Below are 12,619 nucleotides of genomic sequence, written 5' to 3'. Positions count from 1 at the left end.
GCCAGCCAGTGGCACGGCGCTTGCCTAGACCTTGGGGGCATACTTATTAAATTTAGAAGCTATACTAAAGCTCAATTTTTTGAAGCTTTAGAAACCGATCGACCGCCAGTATATCAGGCCAATCCCGTCCCTTTCTGCGTATTGCGAAAGAAAACCGCAAAAACTACAGGTTTTACTGTTTGAAGATAGTTGGGTGACCGTAAGTTTGAGTTGTACTAAGCTCCAGTTGAAGATTGGTAAAGAGGCCAACCGTGCTATCTCTTCGTTTATTTGCGTGTTATGCGACGCTCCCCATAGGTCGGTGACGTTTCCGCAACGCTCACTACGTACTACGTGTAATAGTAACCGCGCCTAACCTGCATTTGCCGAGAGTGTAAGGCAGAGTAACCAACCATGCTAGCCCAGAGATCTTAACAGCTGTAGTCCGTTTTAAAGAAGAATAAAACTGAAAAGAAAGCCAACGCAAGCGTGGCGGGATCTTCAGCCTTGCCGAACTCCCACCGTCATGCGAGGGAGAGAGAGAGCGGACGACTGTGTGGGTCAACCGTGCGGCGCCGGAAATGGCTTTCGTGAGTTGGGCTATAAACACACTGGCCAGACGAGTACGGCGTAGAATGAAAGAAGGAAGGAAGGAAAGCGGAGGAAGAAGCGGGCAACAGAGTAATCGCGGCGCACAGATAGCAAAAACGTACGAGAGAAAAGAAGAGAGGGAGCGAAAGCGGCAACACAAACGCCGCGCCGCACGACGTCAGCGGCAGCGCGGACAGGAAATAGAATGAAGAAAGGAAACGACGCTCTCACGCGCGCGCACACACACGCACACAACAGGCCCGATGAAGGAGGTGGAGAAAAAGGGGGGCAGCGAAGTGGGGAGCTGAATAGAACCCCGACGGGCGGATGGGTGTAGCGAGGAGGGGAGGGGGAGCGGGCGCATATGCCGCCGCCGACGAGAGACTCCCTCCGGACACCCTCCTCACCGTACTATCTCCTAGCTCCTAGCCACACACCCTGAGAAGCTGTCCTTTCTCTCTCTCTCTCTAGCTCTCCGGAACAACAGAGACTCTTTTTAAGCCAATCGCGGAAGCTGAAAACGCAGCTGACAGCCGTTTACGTTCTTTGAAAAAAGGAAGCAGCAGCGCGACTGTTGTTGAAGCTGAAGCCCCTGTACTCTAGTCGAAGCAGCAACAACGATTGTGAAGGAGAGATAAGAAAGCGAAACAGGCGGCAAATGGTACGCGCACTTACTACGGTTTCTAGGGACCGTACACGTACTGCACATACACGTAGTTAACGAAAAAAAAAAGTGCGTCTGTTTCTGACTTGAACGATCATGAATGTATGTAAGGAAACACTGCGACTGAATGACCGACGCGCCCAAACACGTTTGAACACGAAAGTGCCCAGACCCATTCGTCCTTTGCGGCGATTAAATAACTCGGACATTTGTCCCTAGACACGACGAATTGATGAATGAATCAATGCCACCGTTCAGGGCTGGGTCAAACACCGCCGCCGGCGCCCTTTATAAATAAATTATGGGGGTTTTTACGTGCCAAAACCACGATACTATGGAGGCAAGGTCACACGAGATTGATTTTCACCACCACAAGTGTTTTAACGTGTACCTATGTGTAAGCGGTGCTGGTTTCCATGCATTTTGCACCCCATCAAAATGCCGTCGTGGTCGGGAAGCGTACGTCAAACTCGCGTCCTCGAGTTCAGTTGCAAGCCCAGACTTTTAAATTTTTAGAATAGCGTACGCAAATTTAGAATGCCAACGCAAAGCTTTGCGTTGGCACTTGTTGCCAATGTGCATGCGTCATACACTAACCTCTTGGGTACCCAAAACAGCGTACGTACCCAAATAGCGTTGAAGCTACGATTCCTATTCTAAACCATAGTACCTGTTTACAAGAGCAAGCGCTTTTACGAGCCATCGCCGAGTTAAGTCAATAAAATTTTCAGATGACAGTACTCCGCAATGTAAGCGTACGTTTGTAAAACGATACCACACCGTCACGTCCTTACGCCATGCGTAACTGCAAGGGAGTTACCACTCGGCGCCATCGCTTCTAAACCCGATAAACGCGCAGACACGCTGTGTTGGTTGCCCGGGAGATTGCTTTCGCAACACGCAGCTTTCTTTCGCCCCTTTTTAAACCATCCCGCGCTAACGCGAGATCCGTTCGATACGTCGTGGGATGGCGGCGCAAAGCAGCCAGGGCACGCGCGGATTAAAATAGAAACGGGTAAAATAAATCATTAAAGGCTTGAACGACGGAGGCACCATTCGGTTGTTTTGAAAAGCGCGCGCGACGACCAACAAGTCACCGGTTGCGCGCGAACGCTTTCGGTTTCAGTCATGCCACACAACTACGTTAACAACTTCGTTTACTCATTTTTTTTTTTTCGGAATTGCATTTGCTCTGTCGGTTTCACGGCAGCCTAAACAGTAGAAGGGAATAGCGTTAACGAAAATCGTGGGGCAGCGCTGGGGGTGATTGTGGAGGTAGGCCTAACACCCACAGTTTCTAGGTTCGTGACTCGCACAGATGCGGCGTCCTAGCGTCGCCGCGTAACGAGGCTGGGCCAGCTGGGCTACGAACGAAGACGCAGAGGAAACAACTGCAGTTGGTTGGGGTCGTACTGCGGGTCACTCGGTAGCGCGATGGTGCCAGAGGGATGAACTTGAATCGCGCGTCTTGCAGGGGTGTAGTCAGGGGCGGCGCCAGTGGGGGGTTTGGGGGGGCTCTAGCCCCCCCAAAATTTCCGCCTGCCCCCCCCTTTGCCCCCCCAAGAGCAAGCATAGTCCAAATACAATGCATATGTTCCCAGCCTCCCTGCCCCCCTGAAGGCACCCACTTGTCGTGGGTGCCCCCCCAGTAAAAAAATCCTGGCGCCGCCCCTGGGTGTAGTGGTCCTTCGTGAAACCCCCTCTCTCCGGAGAGCCCCACGAAGAGGACGGAGAAAGAACGAAGGACCGAACGGAGGGTCGAAAGAGAGCGGGTAAAAAAATGGGAAGGAACGATCGTTGAAGGAGACGACGAGAAGTGGCAGCGAGCGAACGACACTGTGGGAAGGAGAGGCGACGCCAGCGCTCGGCGTGGCACAACATCGCGAACAGGCCCGAAACCGAAGCGGCACCACCGCGTCGTTCTGTTTGCGCCGACGGTTCGTTGGATAGGCGAAAGCAGTCGGGATTCTCTCTAACTACAGTGAACTCGCTAGCCGCGTTCGGGCTAGAGGCGAGAGATCGGGAGAGGCTAATACGAACGTATCTACTAACATGGCGAGCGCGAAAACGAACAAAAAACAAACGCGAGAGACGGGTGTTTTCGGCCAACGAAAAACTCGCGTGAGCGGAGGCGGTGGCGAAGTAAGGAGGGGGGGTACCTCGATTTTGGTTGTGGGGCACCCGTGGTTCTTGAAGCGAGAAGCCGGAGAAAGGCGAATACGTGCGCTCAAGAAGCGGAAAAACGAACCGGTGAACGAAACGAAATACTCACTCGTGGAAGCTAGCTTCGGTCATGTTCCCTCCTCGGATGGAGTGTCATTTTTGTCGCGCGCGGGCGTCGTCCGTCTTGCGATAATCCTCAGGTGTAGGCCGACGGGGGCCCCGACTTGCCCGGCAAGAAGACGTCGCCGCCGCCGTCGTGAAGCTGCCTCGAAGTCCTCCGCACGGTCATCGACGGAGTTTTCTTTCCTAATCGCTGTTGCACGTCGCTTCTTCTTCTTCGAAGAAAAGTAAAACCCCCCACGCCACTCAGCACGGACAACACACCCTCACGGGTCGACCGAACGCCACTTCTCCGCACTGCCCCGCCAACAAGCCCAGCCACACGCACTCACAAAAGCCCCCACACTCGCCGCTTCACACCACCGCTCCACTCGGCTCGCAGTCCGTACCCGACGACGACGTGAAACGCGTCTCCCGCTCTCGCCGCGAGCGAGCAAGTGGCGAGGAAGAGAGAGCGCTTGCCGCGCCGGCCGCGCTGCATTCTGGGATCGGCCAACGCCGAGCTCCCTCCGCGCCCCGAGTCTGAGGAGAAATAGTGCGCGTCCCGATCACCCCGTGTGACTCGAACGATCACCCGCAAATGGACACTAACGACGAATGCACGCTTACCCGAACACCGCCTTACCATAGTTGTCCTCTGATTCGAGTTACGAAGCCGCGATGACGTTTTTTCCCCGTATCCGTGTTTGTTTTGTTGAGCTTGCCAGCGGAGTCGGGGGAGGTTTTTTGGATGCTGCCTGCCGGGGTGCGGACGCTTTGGCGGGGCGGCGGAAGGCATTGCTTTTTCGTGCCGTTATTTGTTTATTTTTCCGCTGCGAATTCAAGCAGGCATCTTCTGCTCGGGAGATGTGGGAACTTTGGCGCGAGAAAAGCCATATCTGTTCCTCGCATTCGTGCTTCTCATTTCGCCCTCTCTTTTTACGTGCGCACAGAGCGATAGCCGAAGCTTGAATGAAGGGTGTGTTTCATTTTGGGGAATAAACCGCTGGGATTATACGGCAGCAGTACACGCACATAGAGTGTAGCCCAAGCCTAACGGTTGGGGGGTGTTTCCATCCACATCACCGCAAGGCAGTCAGCGATAACGTTCAGGAATGAGGAAGAATATCTCTCTTTCCCCACATCGCTGGGCTTGCTTTCGTAGAAGCTGCGAGGCATTATCGGTAGCACACCCTTAACAGCGGTCGCCAATCCCGGTGTTCAAGCTCCTGGATAAGCACTGCAATCGGAAAGGGAGGAAGTTGGTGTGAATTGACGTAAGAAAAATTTCGCGAAGCAATCAACGCCTCCTTCACTTTCGTCCGTACTTAACTACGCTACGGAAATGAAGCGCAGGATGCCTTGAAAAAAAAAAATATATATATATATATATATATATATATATATATATATATATATATATATATATATATATATATATATATATATATATATATATATATATATATATATATATTTGGTAAACACGGGCTCTTTTGGAGCAGTTCCGGCTCCATTTGGGCGTGGTCTTGTACAACGCATTGACAGATGGCGAAAAAAGAGGGCCAGATTGGTCTTGGGGGTCACGTTGTACAGGGCTGTGTGCGCATGCTCGCAGTGGAACGACGTTCGACGAATTTCGATACTCGGCATATATAAAATATCTTCGTAGTAACTATTCGACACACGTACCGGGCAGGGCACGACTGGACATGCAAAACATCGTCGTGTCAAAAACACATTTTAAACTCGTTGTTGGCTGTGCTTCTGAATCGAGCTTCCTTAATCTCCATTTTAGTTTTCTAAACCTCTCTCGTGAAACGTTTACGGGGTTGTGAAATAGATGTGTCAAAACTCATTTTCCGGTTCTTCGTGTTGTACTGTACCGTGTTTGTGCTACTGTACTATGCTCCCTGCGAAGTGATTGCGTTTCTCCACAGCACAGCCCTCTCTTTATCTCCGACTTGCCGATTTAGGCAAATCGCTAACTCTTCTTTAAGCAACCGTCGGTAATTGTTTTCCGTGGTTTTCCCTCCGCGATCATAAGACGACGTAAGGGCGATGACCTGTTGGATAAAACTAAGTGTGAAAAGATGCTGCACACGAGCACAGGTACGGCTGAGTTTTCAGTGCGAGCTGAGTGGGATTATCACATATGCACATTGCCTGGAAGGACACATGTGGAGAATGAACTGGTAGAGAGAGGGATAAAAGGGTTTGAAAGAGACATGCCCTGCTTGTTACTCTAAAATGTGTTGAGGAAGTAGGCTGCCTTTTTTGCTAACAAGACTGTTAACTAGAGTGTACTGCTTCTGAGCCTAGATGTGACGAAAGAGTAAGCTGCCTTGTTTTGTTAGCAAGGCTTTTAACTAGAGTGTCTTGTTTGTTGACCTACACGTGGTGAGGGAGTAAGCCATCTTGTTTGCTAAGTAGACTGTTAAATGGGGTGTCCTGTTTGTTACCCTAGATGTATTGAGAGAATAGGCTGAGCGAGAGAGACAGAGAGAGGACTCTGTTTGAAACAGTAATGCCCGCGAGCTCTTTTCAGCGGGAGTCACTGGTTGAACCAATCGACTCTAGTCGGCACGTAGCGAGTTCGTGATAATATTTATTTCATGTAGCTGGGAACAACAGTATAAACGAACCCTACGTCAGCAAAAACTTCGCTTTGTTCTAGCTCAGTAACGCACTCCATTGCACAGTAACGCACAGTAACTTGTTCTACTTGACGTCACGACTGCGTGTCTAACCGGCAAAGTAAACAAACATGCAGCCATCTTTGTCTCTATATACTTCCGATGGTGATTGGATGCATATTGTACACGGTACAGCGGAATTCACTTGCGTTAGTACACTCAAAAAGAGAGCTTACGCCGACTCACTTGAAGGCTCCATCCGGGCAGTCTCGATACAGCTAAGCTGTATATGGCTAGGAGGTAAAAATGTGGGGCGCTCCGTGAGTGCGCAGAGACTATCACGTAGAAGCAGTGCTAGCGTACGTTTCCTGGAAGGAACTCCCCGCTCGAACTAGTTTCGCTTCATGTTTTGTCATCATATATAGCTATAGGGATCACACCCGCCGCAGCATGAATCGCTATCCATCAGATCCTTCAGGTGTTGTTCATATGCTTTAAGCTAATGCCATCAAACGCTATGTTTGAAGCAGGATACGCATGTCTTAAACGTGGTGGCAGACAAGAGCTACAACAGAAGACACTTCGATAGATCCCAGATTGTGGTGAACACCGGGGACGCATGTTTAAGCTTCGCAGACCATCTGTACGGAGCGCTTTGACGGTGATTGCTTATTAATTTTAACATTCATCGTCACAGACGTGGCAGAATTTTACGAATCTGCGAGCCATTCTTCGGCAGACGTGTGGTGCACTCACGGTTCGTTCTGTGTTGAAGATGGACTAGCATTCCTTCATTTTCCTTCTTAGCAAAGCTTACTGTACGGCACGTAAGTGGGTTTATGAAGCGACCGCTGAATTCAACACGCTTTTCGAGAACCACGACTCTGGGAATGCATATTTTAGAGCAATATTTACGAACGGATTGCGTTAAACCTAACGTGGCGGTGGGATAGAAACATATGTTGCGCTACCTGGGACGAATTTTCGTCGAGAACCTTCTTTTTAAAAGTGAGTTTTCATTACTACTGTTGAGAGACACGAGAACGGTGTGTGCTTTACAGGCCTTGTTAAACCCGCAGCAATACCGTCCAGACGAACCTGTCATTTTTCGGTGCGCAATGCATGTGATTGAATACAGATCACCCCACAAAGTCAAGAGCTGGATTCTTCCGTTTGCTGACAACTGATTTTGATCGAGCATTTCGCTCGGTCGTGTAGGAAATAAGTTTAGCTGGAAGCACGTTTTTTTTTTTTGCTTGTTTCATTAATAACCTTGATTTGGTTTCATGTTTCACACTGATCACGTTGTCAAATGTTTTACGACTTCCAATCTCAGTTACGCATTGCATAGTGGTCACACAACTCGACAAAAAACAAAAAAACAAAAAAAGAAGCCTTACTTCCTCAACACCAGTTTACTAAAGAACGCACGGCACATACACGCTGATACGTTGTTGCCGCGCCAGGCTTTATGTCGCCGTACTCTTATATGACGCTGTAATTTCGCATTACACTTTTTCGCATTACGCCGGACTTTCACATGAAATTCTGTGGTCTGTCACTGCACTTCAACTAGACACTGCACCTTCGCACTAAACTGCATTTTCAAATGACATTTTTTAACATGACGGCCGTGCACTTTCACATGCCACTGCACCTTCACACGAAGCCACATTTTCACATGACATTCTTTCGCATGACGCCACACACTTTCACACTGCACTACACCTTCGCCCGAGGCTGCATTTTCACATGACATTCTTTCACATCACGCTGCATTTCCGCATGACGCTCCACTTTCACATGACACTGCACCTTCCCATGAAGCTTTATTTCCACATGACGTTATTTCGCATGACGCTGGACTTCCACATGACACTGTACCGTCGCATTTTCACACGACATTCTTTCACATCACGCTCCATTTTCACATGACGCTGCACCTTCGCATGAAACTGCGAATTAGTCTGCCTTATATAAGATGGTCAGTAGTTTTGCCCCGTGCCTGTGTATAGTACTCGAAATCATCACTGTGTATGAAACACCTGTTTCACAGCTAAAGATTTAGAACACGAAGAATCGCAGCACACTCCTAGTGTGGCACACCTAACACAAATGCAATATTGCAGTCACCAAATAAGTCGAAAGTTGATAAACATCTCGAAACTGTCATGTTCCTTCACCCTCAGTGCCACGGACGAAACTCTGCCGACATGGATTTCAGAATAAGAGGCACGAGACGTGGTGAAATTGACCGGTCCTTGGCACGTTCACAAGTTGACGGACTTCAACACAACTTAAGTGACTCCATGGGTGACTTTAGCACGCACGGTGGCTCGTGAGAACGTTTTACAGTTTCTTGGATTATTACAAATCGCCAGAATCGGTAATTAAAGGGACACTAAAGTGAAACAGTGAATCGGTTTAGATTGATAAATTGTACTCTGAAAACTCTAATGTCGTTTAATTTCACCATCATGCGTTTATTAAAAGAGGAGAAAAATCAAGGTCGAAGTTTAGTTTTTAAATCTCGCGCGTCTCCGCGCGTGACGTCACGCATTTCAAAGTATATTTTTCGTGTTTCGGCGTCATTGAGTCAACGTAATTTCCTGAAACTTGGTATGTTAAGTCTATGGCCACCTCGGAGGACAATGTACTTCATTTTTACGTAATGGTAACTACGTAGGCCATAATAGACGCCGTCAAAATATATCACGTCACGACTTTTGGTGTGCGAATCTCAAAGCGATGTCTCCACCCGCATTTTCATATTGCGCGTTTTCTCGGTTACCATGCGCTTTCTCGCGGCAAGCGCGGTGATTTCGGAATTGTGAAAGAGTAATTTACTAGTGTAAGAAAAATAGTTTTTCTATTTAGCATCCCTTTACATAACGACGTTTTTTAGTGCACGCTCCACAAGACTAAAATTGAATACATAGATAATGGTGTTTTATCTGTTTACACGATAGGAGTTAAGCAGCGTTGTTTAAGCAGTGCGTCCGAATTGACGCGATACTTTTCCCTTAGTTTTGTACCCTGAAATACATACGTAGTGTCTTACACACAACAGAACGTGTCACGTTATGTCGGTGATAATTGTTGGGGTTTAACGCAGCAAAATCACGATTCCATTATAAGAGACGCCGTGCCGGAGGTCTCCGGAAATTTCGACCACCTGGGGTTCTTCAACGTGCATCTAAATCTATGTACACGGGCCTCGAGCATTTTCGTCTCCAAGAAAATGCGGCCGCCGCGGCCGGGATTCGATCCCGCGACCTGAAGTTTTGTCGGTCGTTTCTCCGTCGAATCCAGAGCGGTTGAATGAAAGCGATACAATATATCGCTGAACGAGACGAGTAATCCACTTGCCCGCACGAATGGAATAATTTTGAGAGCTTAAACAAGTAGCCGCAGGCTTCGCAGAACGCATTCATCGCGAACACGTAAGCGCAGCGCTGATACGGTTTTGTAAAGTGTCCACTGCACTGGTAACAAGTGTTTATTCGGAAACGACATCATTGCTTTCAATGATACTCTCATCGCATTTCATCACAGTGAACGAGCACAGCTCAATACACTTGGCTTTATGTTTGGTTACGTTTATCTTATTTTCTTTTTCCTTGTTAACCACCTCCATGTTTCAGATTTTGCTTGGCTCTGATCCCGTCATTCTTGTTTTAGTTCTTGCAGACTCGTCTTTGCCACAGGCGTGCTCAAGATGTTTTGTACCTGTTCGACCTCTTAATTTTGCTTTCGCTCGTATTGTGTATTCTTTCCGTATCACTGCTTTTCGTGTCCCTATTCGTTCTTTGCTGTTTTCTCTTTGTTCTGTGCACGAGAACTTATGTTTATCTTTTAGTATTTTTCTTCTAGTTTCACCACTCGCCACTTAGTAGTACGTGCAGCGCTCATGCAACGAAACGCGTCAGACTAAGCCGCACCTGTGACTCGCGACCATTGGCGACGGGAGACAAAAAATCAACTGGCGGCGGCCGATGTTCACACCTGTGTGCGAGCTATACCCGTCGCCACAGGGAATTTAAGTGTGCTCGCATTGCCATTTCCCGGTAAAATAAGCTTACGTTCTGTTCATGCGCATCTGATTGGTTCTGAGATTTGCGACTGCAATCGCCCGACTGAAAAGTCGAGCAGCGAACGACTGAGCCAAATCAGTCGTTTTGCGACCAAAGCGGCCTCGTGCGACTGGTCGCTTTGCAGCTATAGCTTGGTCGCGCGACCAGTGCCAGTCGCAGGTGTGAACAAGCCATAATGCACGCTGTTTCGTTTCCATCGTCTTCACTTTGTGCGACGTCGGCGTAATATTGGCTCGCACACTTACATCGAAGCCCCCACCAGCTTTGCTGCCCGAATCCGTAACGACAAGATGTGGTCATCTCGAGAAATCGCTCGTACCAGTTGTTATAATTAACGCTTTGCTGTCGTGTTTCATGCCGTGGGCACGCACCGTACGTATATGGCTCATAAACAGCGCACGGTCCCGCGCATTTCAATCCCTGGACTGAAGCCCCAATCCCGCGCATATCCTATACTATGGTATATGACAGGTGTGTTGTCGATCGAATTTTCCTTTCCTCGACGCCCTAATTTTGGGGACTTTCGCGAATATTGCGGTAGCGTGAAAAGAAAAATAATTTTAGCCAGCGATGTGGCGCAGCCAGGTCAGCATAACACACTTTTAAGTTTTATCAGTCGCGAATGCACGTCATGCACTTATCTCGCGAAACGTTTGAGTTGCGATTTTACAAGGTTACACAGTGCTTCAGTTGTTATTACTTTTGGTGTGGTTCCACCCACAGTGCACTGGTCGTATGTGCATACACACTTTTGTCTAGTCATTCACCTATTGCTTCACTTTGAACTTGTCAAGGTATCTTCACATGCATGACACAGAATGACCCCTGCTGAACTGATTTGTATTATGTTTCGCCTCATTGTTTATATCACATGTGTATTATATTTCGCCTCGTTGTCAATTGGACTCACTCACTCACACTCACTCACTCACTTAATCACTCATTGTTCCTCACCCTGGGAAAGCTGTTGGATATCAGTGAAGTTTTCACGAGATCTCTTCGTTCGTGGGTCCTCTTTCTTTCTTTCCTTCTTTCTTTCTTTCTTTCTTTCTTTCTTTCTTTCTTTCTTTCTTTCTTTCTTTCTTTCTTTCTTTCTTTCTTTCTTTCTTTCTTTCTTTCTTTCATTCTTTCTTTCTTTCTCCACGACTCTTCTACCAAAAAGGGTAGCCAAGTAGACGTTTTGTGGTTAGCCTCCTTACCTTCAGCCTTTATTTCGGCCTTTTCCTCTCTCTCTCTCTGTGTTTTTTTTTGTTTTGTTTTTGCAGTTACACAGCTAGTCCTTAACCATTACTCCAGTATGTATATATAAACGATGGCTTTTTTTTATTCATGGGCGCCGCCATCTTGAGACATTACGCGAGCTGCTTCTCAGCCTTGTATGCCGTGACGTTTAGCTAACAAGCGTTTGTAATTCTGAAGGCGTCTGCACTGCCTTTTTCATGCGCACTAACAAAAACGTTAAAAGTACAAGATGGCTACACTTACGCGCGTACGTAAAGTAGCCTTATTCCTCTAGTCTCTCTACACGTGCCATTATCCGCGTTAAACTCTCTTCTCTCTCACCATAAACCCGGATGAACCCACAGCTGAAATGTATCCGTTACAAACTGCGCATAAAGCAGGACCATACTCGAACAACGCTCTCTCGTATTGCCTCCTTATATAAAACGCACAGAACGGTGCTCCCGGTTTGTTTATCAAGCTTGCATGCGCACAGCTGTGTACGTTACGCAATTTATTATATTACAACGGGAAACATGATCGACCCTAAGTATATATACTGCCTGTGGTTTGTTTACTTCTGCAGCTGTGCATAATATGCATTTTTGCTGTGCTTACTAGCACAGCGCTTCATCGCAATGTGTAAGCACCTGATCCCTGTGTCCCTGCAGATGTTGAGTGACAACCCGGATGCTGAAAAAGTGTTCACAAACGCTCTTATATGGCGCCCGCCTGCGCCCGGCTTGTAAATGTGACTTTTAAGGTTTCTTTTTCAGCATCTAGCGCACAACGCAAGAAAAAGACCGAGCGACAACCGGCGAAGACAGGCGCTGTCTTTGCCGATTGTCACTCGGTATACTTGTCTTGCGTTGAGCGCCATAGATGCTGAAATGAAATACCAACATGCCCAAACCTCTGTGATTTCAAATATTAGGGGTTCGTTTGATGGTGTTTGAAAGTTCTGCCAGATCCGCACGATGTTTTCGTGGTTTTGTTTCGCACTTGCATAATCTTTTAGAAAAAAAAATAAGCACAGGGCTGTATGTAGATGCAACGCAGGAATTCATTGGTCGCGTCAGTGACATGTGTTGGAGACACACTCACAACTTTAGTATAACACACAAATGGACGAGTCGGTAAGGACTCATCTTAAAAGTAGGGCAGCAAGGTTG

The 12,619-nt window shown here is 47.8% G+C and overlaps 1 protein-coding gene across 2 annotated transcripts in view; it reads right to left on the bottom strand.

Moving 5' to 3' along the window:
* LOC119374364 (sprouty-related, EVH1 domain-containing protein 1) overlaps window positions 1–3,927 on the bottom strand; it is a 120,793-nt gene extending 116,866 nt beyond the window's left edge. For both annotated transcript variants that reach the window (XM_037644446.2, XM_049420482.1), the window contains exon 1: window positions 3,507–3,927. In XM_037644446.2, the coding sequence (XP_037500374.1) occupies window positions 3,507–3,529 (23 nt within the window). In that variant the 5' untranslated portion in view covers window positions 3,530–3,927. The remainder of the gene's footprint in view (window positions 1–3,506) is intronic.
* Window positions 3,928–12,619: the final 8,692 nt, after the last annotated feature.

This window comes from Rhipicephalus sanguineus, chromosome 11 (genome assembly GCF_013339695.2).
Source record: "Rhipicephalus sanguineus isolate Rsan-2018 chromosome 11, BIME_Rsan_1.4, whole genome shotgun sequence".
Lineage (NCBI taxonomy): Eukaryota > Metazoa > Arthropoda > Arachnida > Ixodida > Ixodidae > Rhipicephalus > Rhipicephalus sanguineus.
Note: the sequence above shows the minus strand (reverse complement) of the source record. Positions and strands in the feature narration are given on the sequence as shown.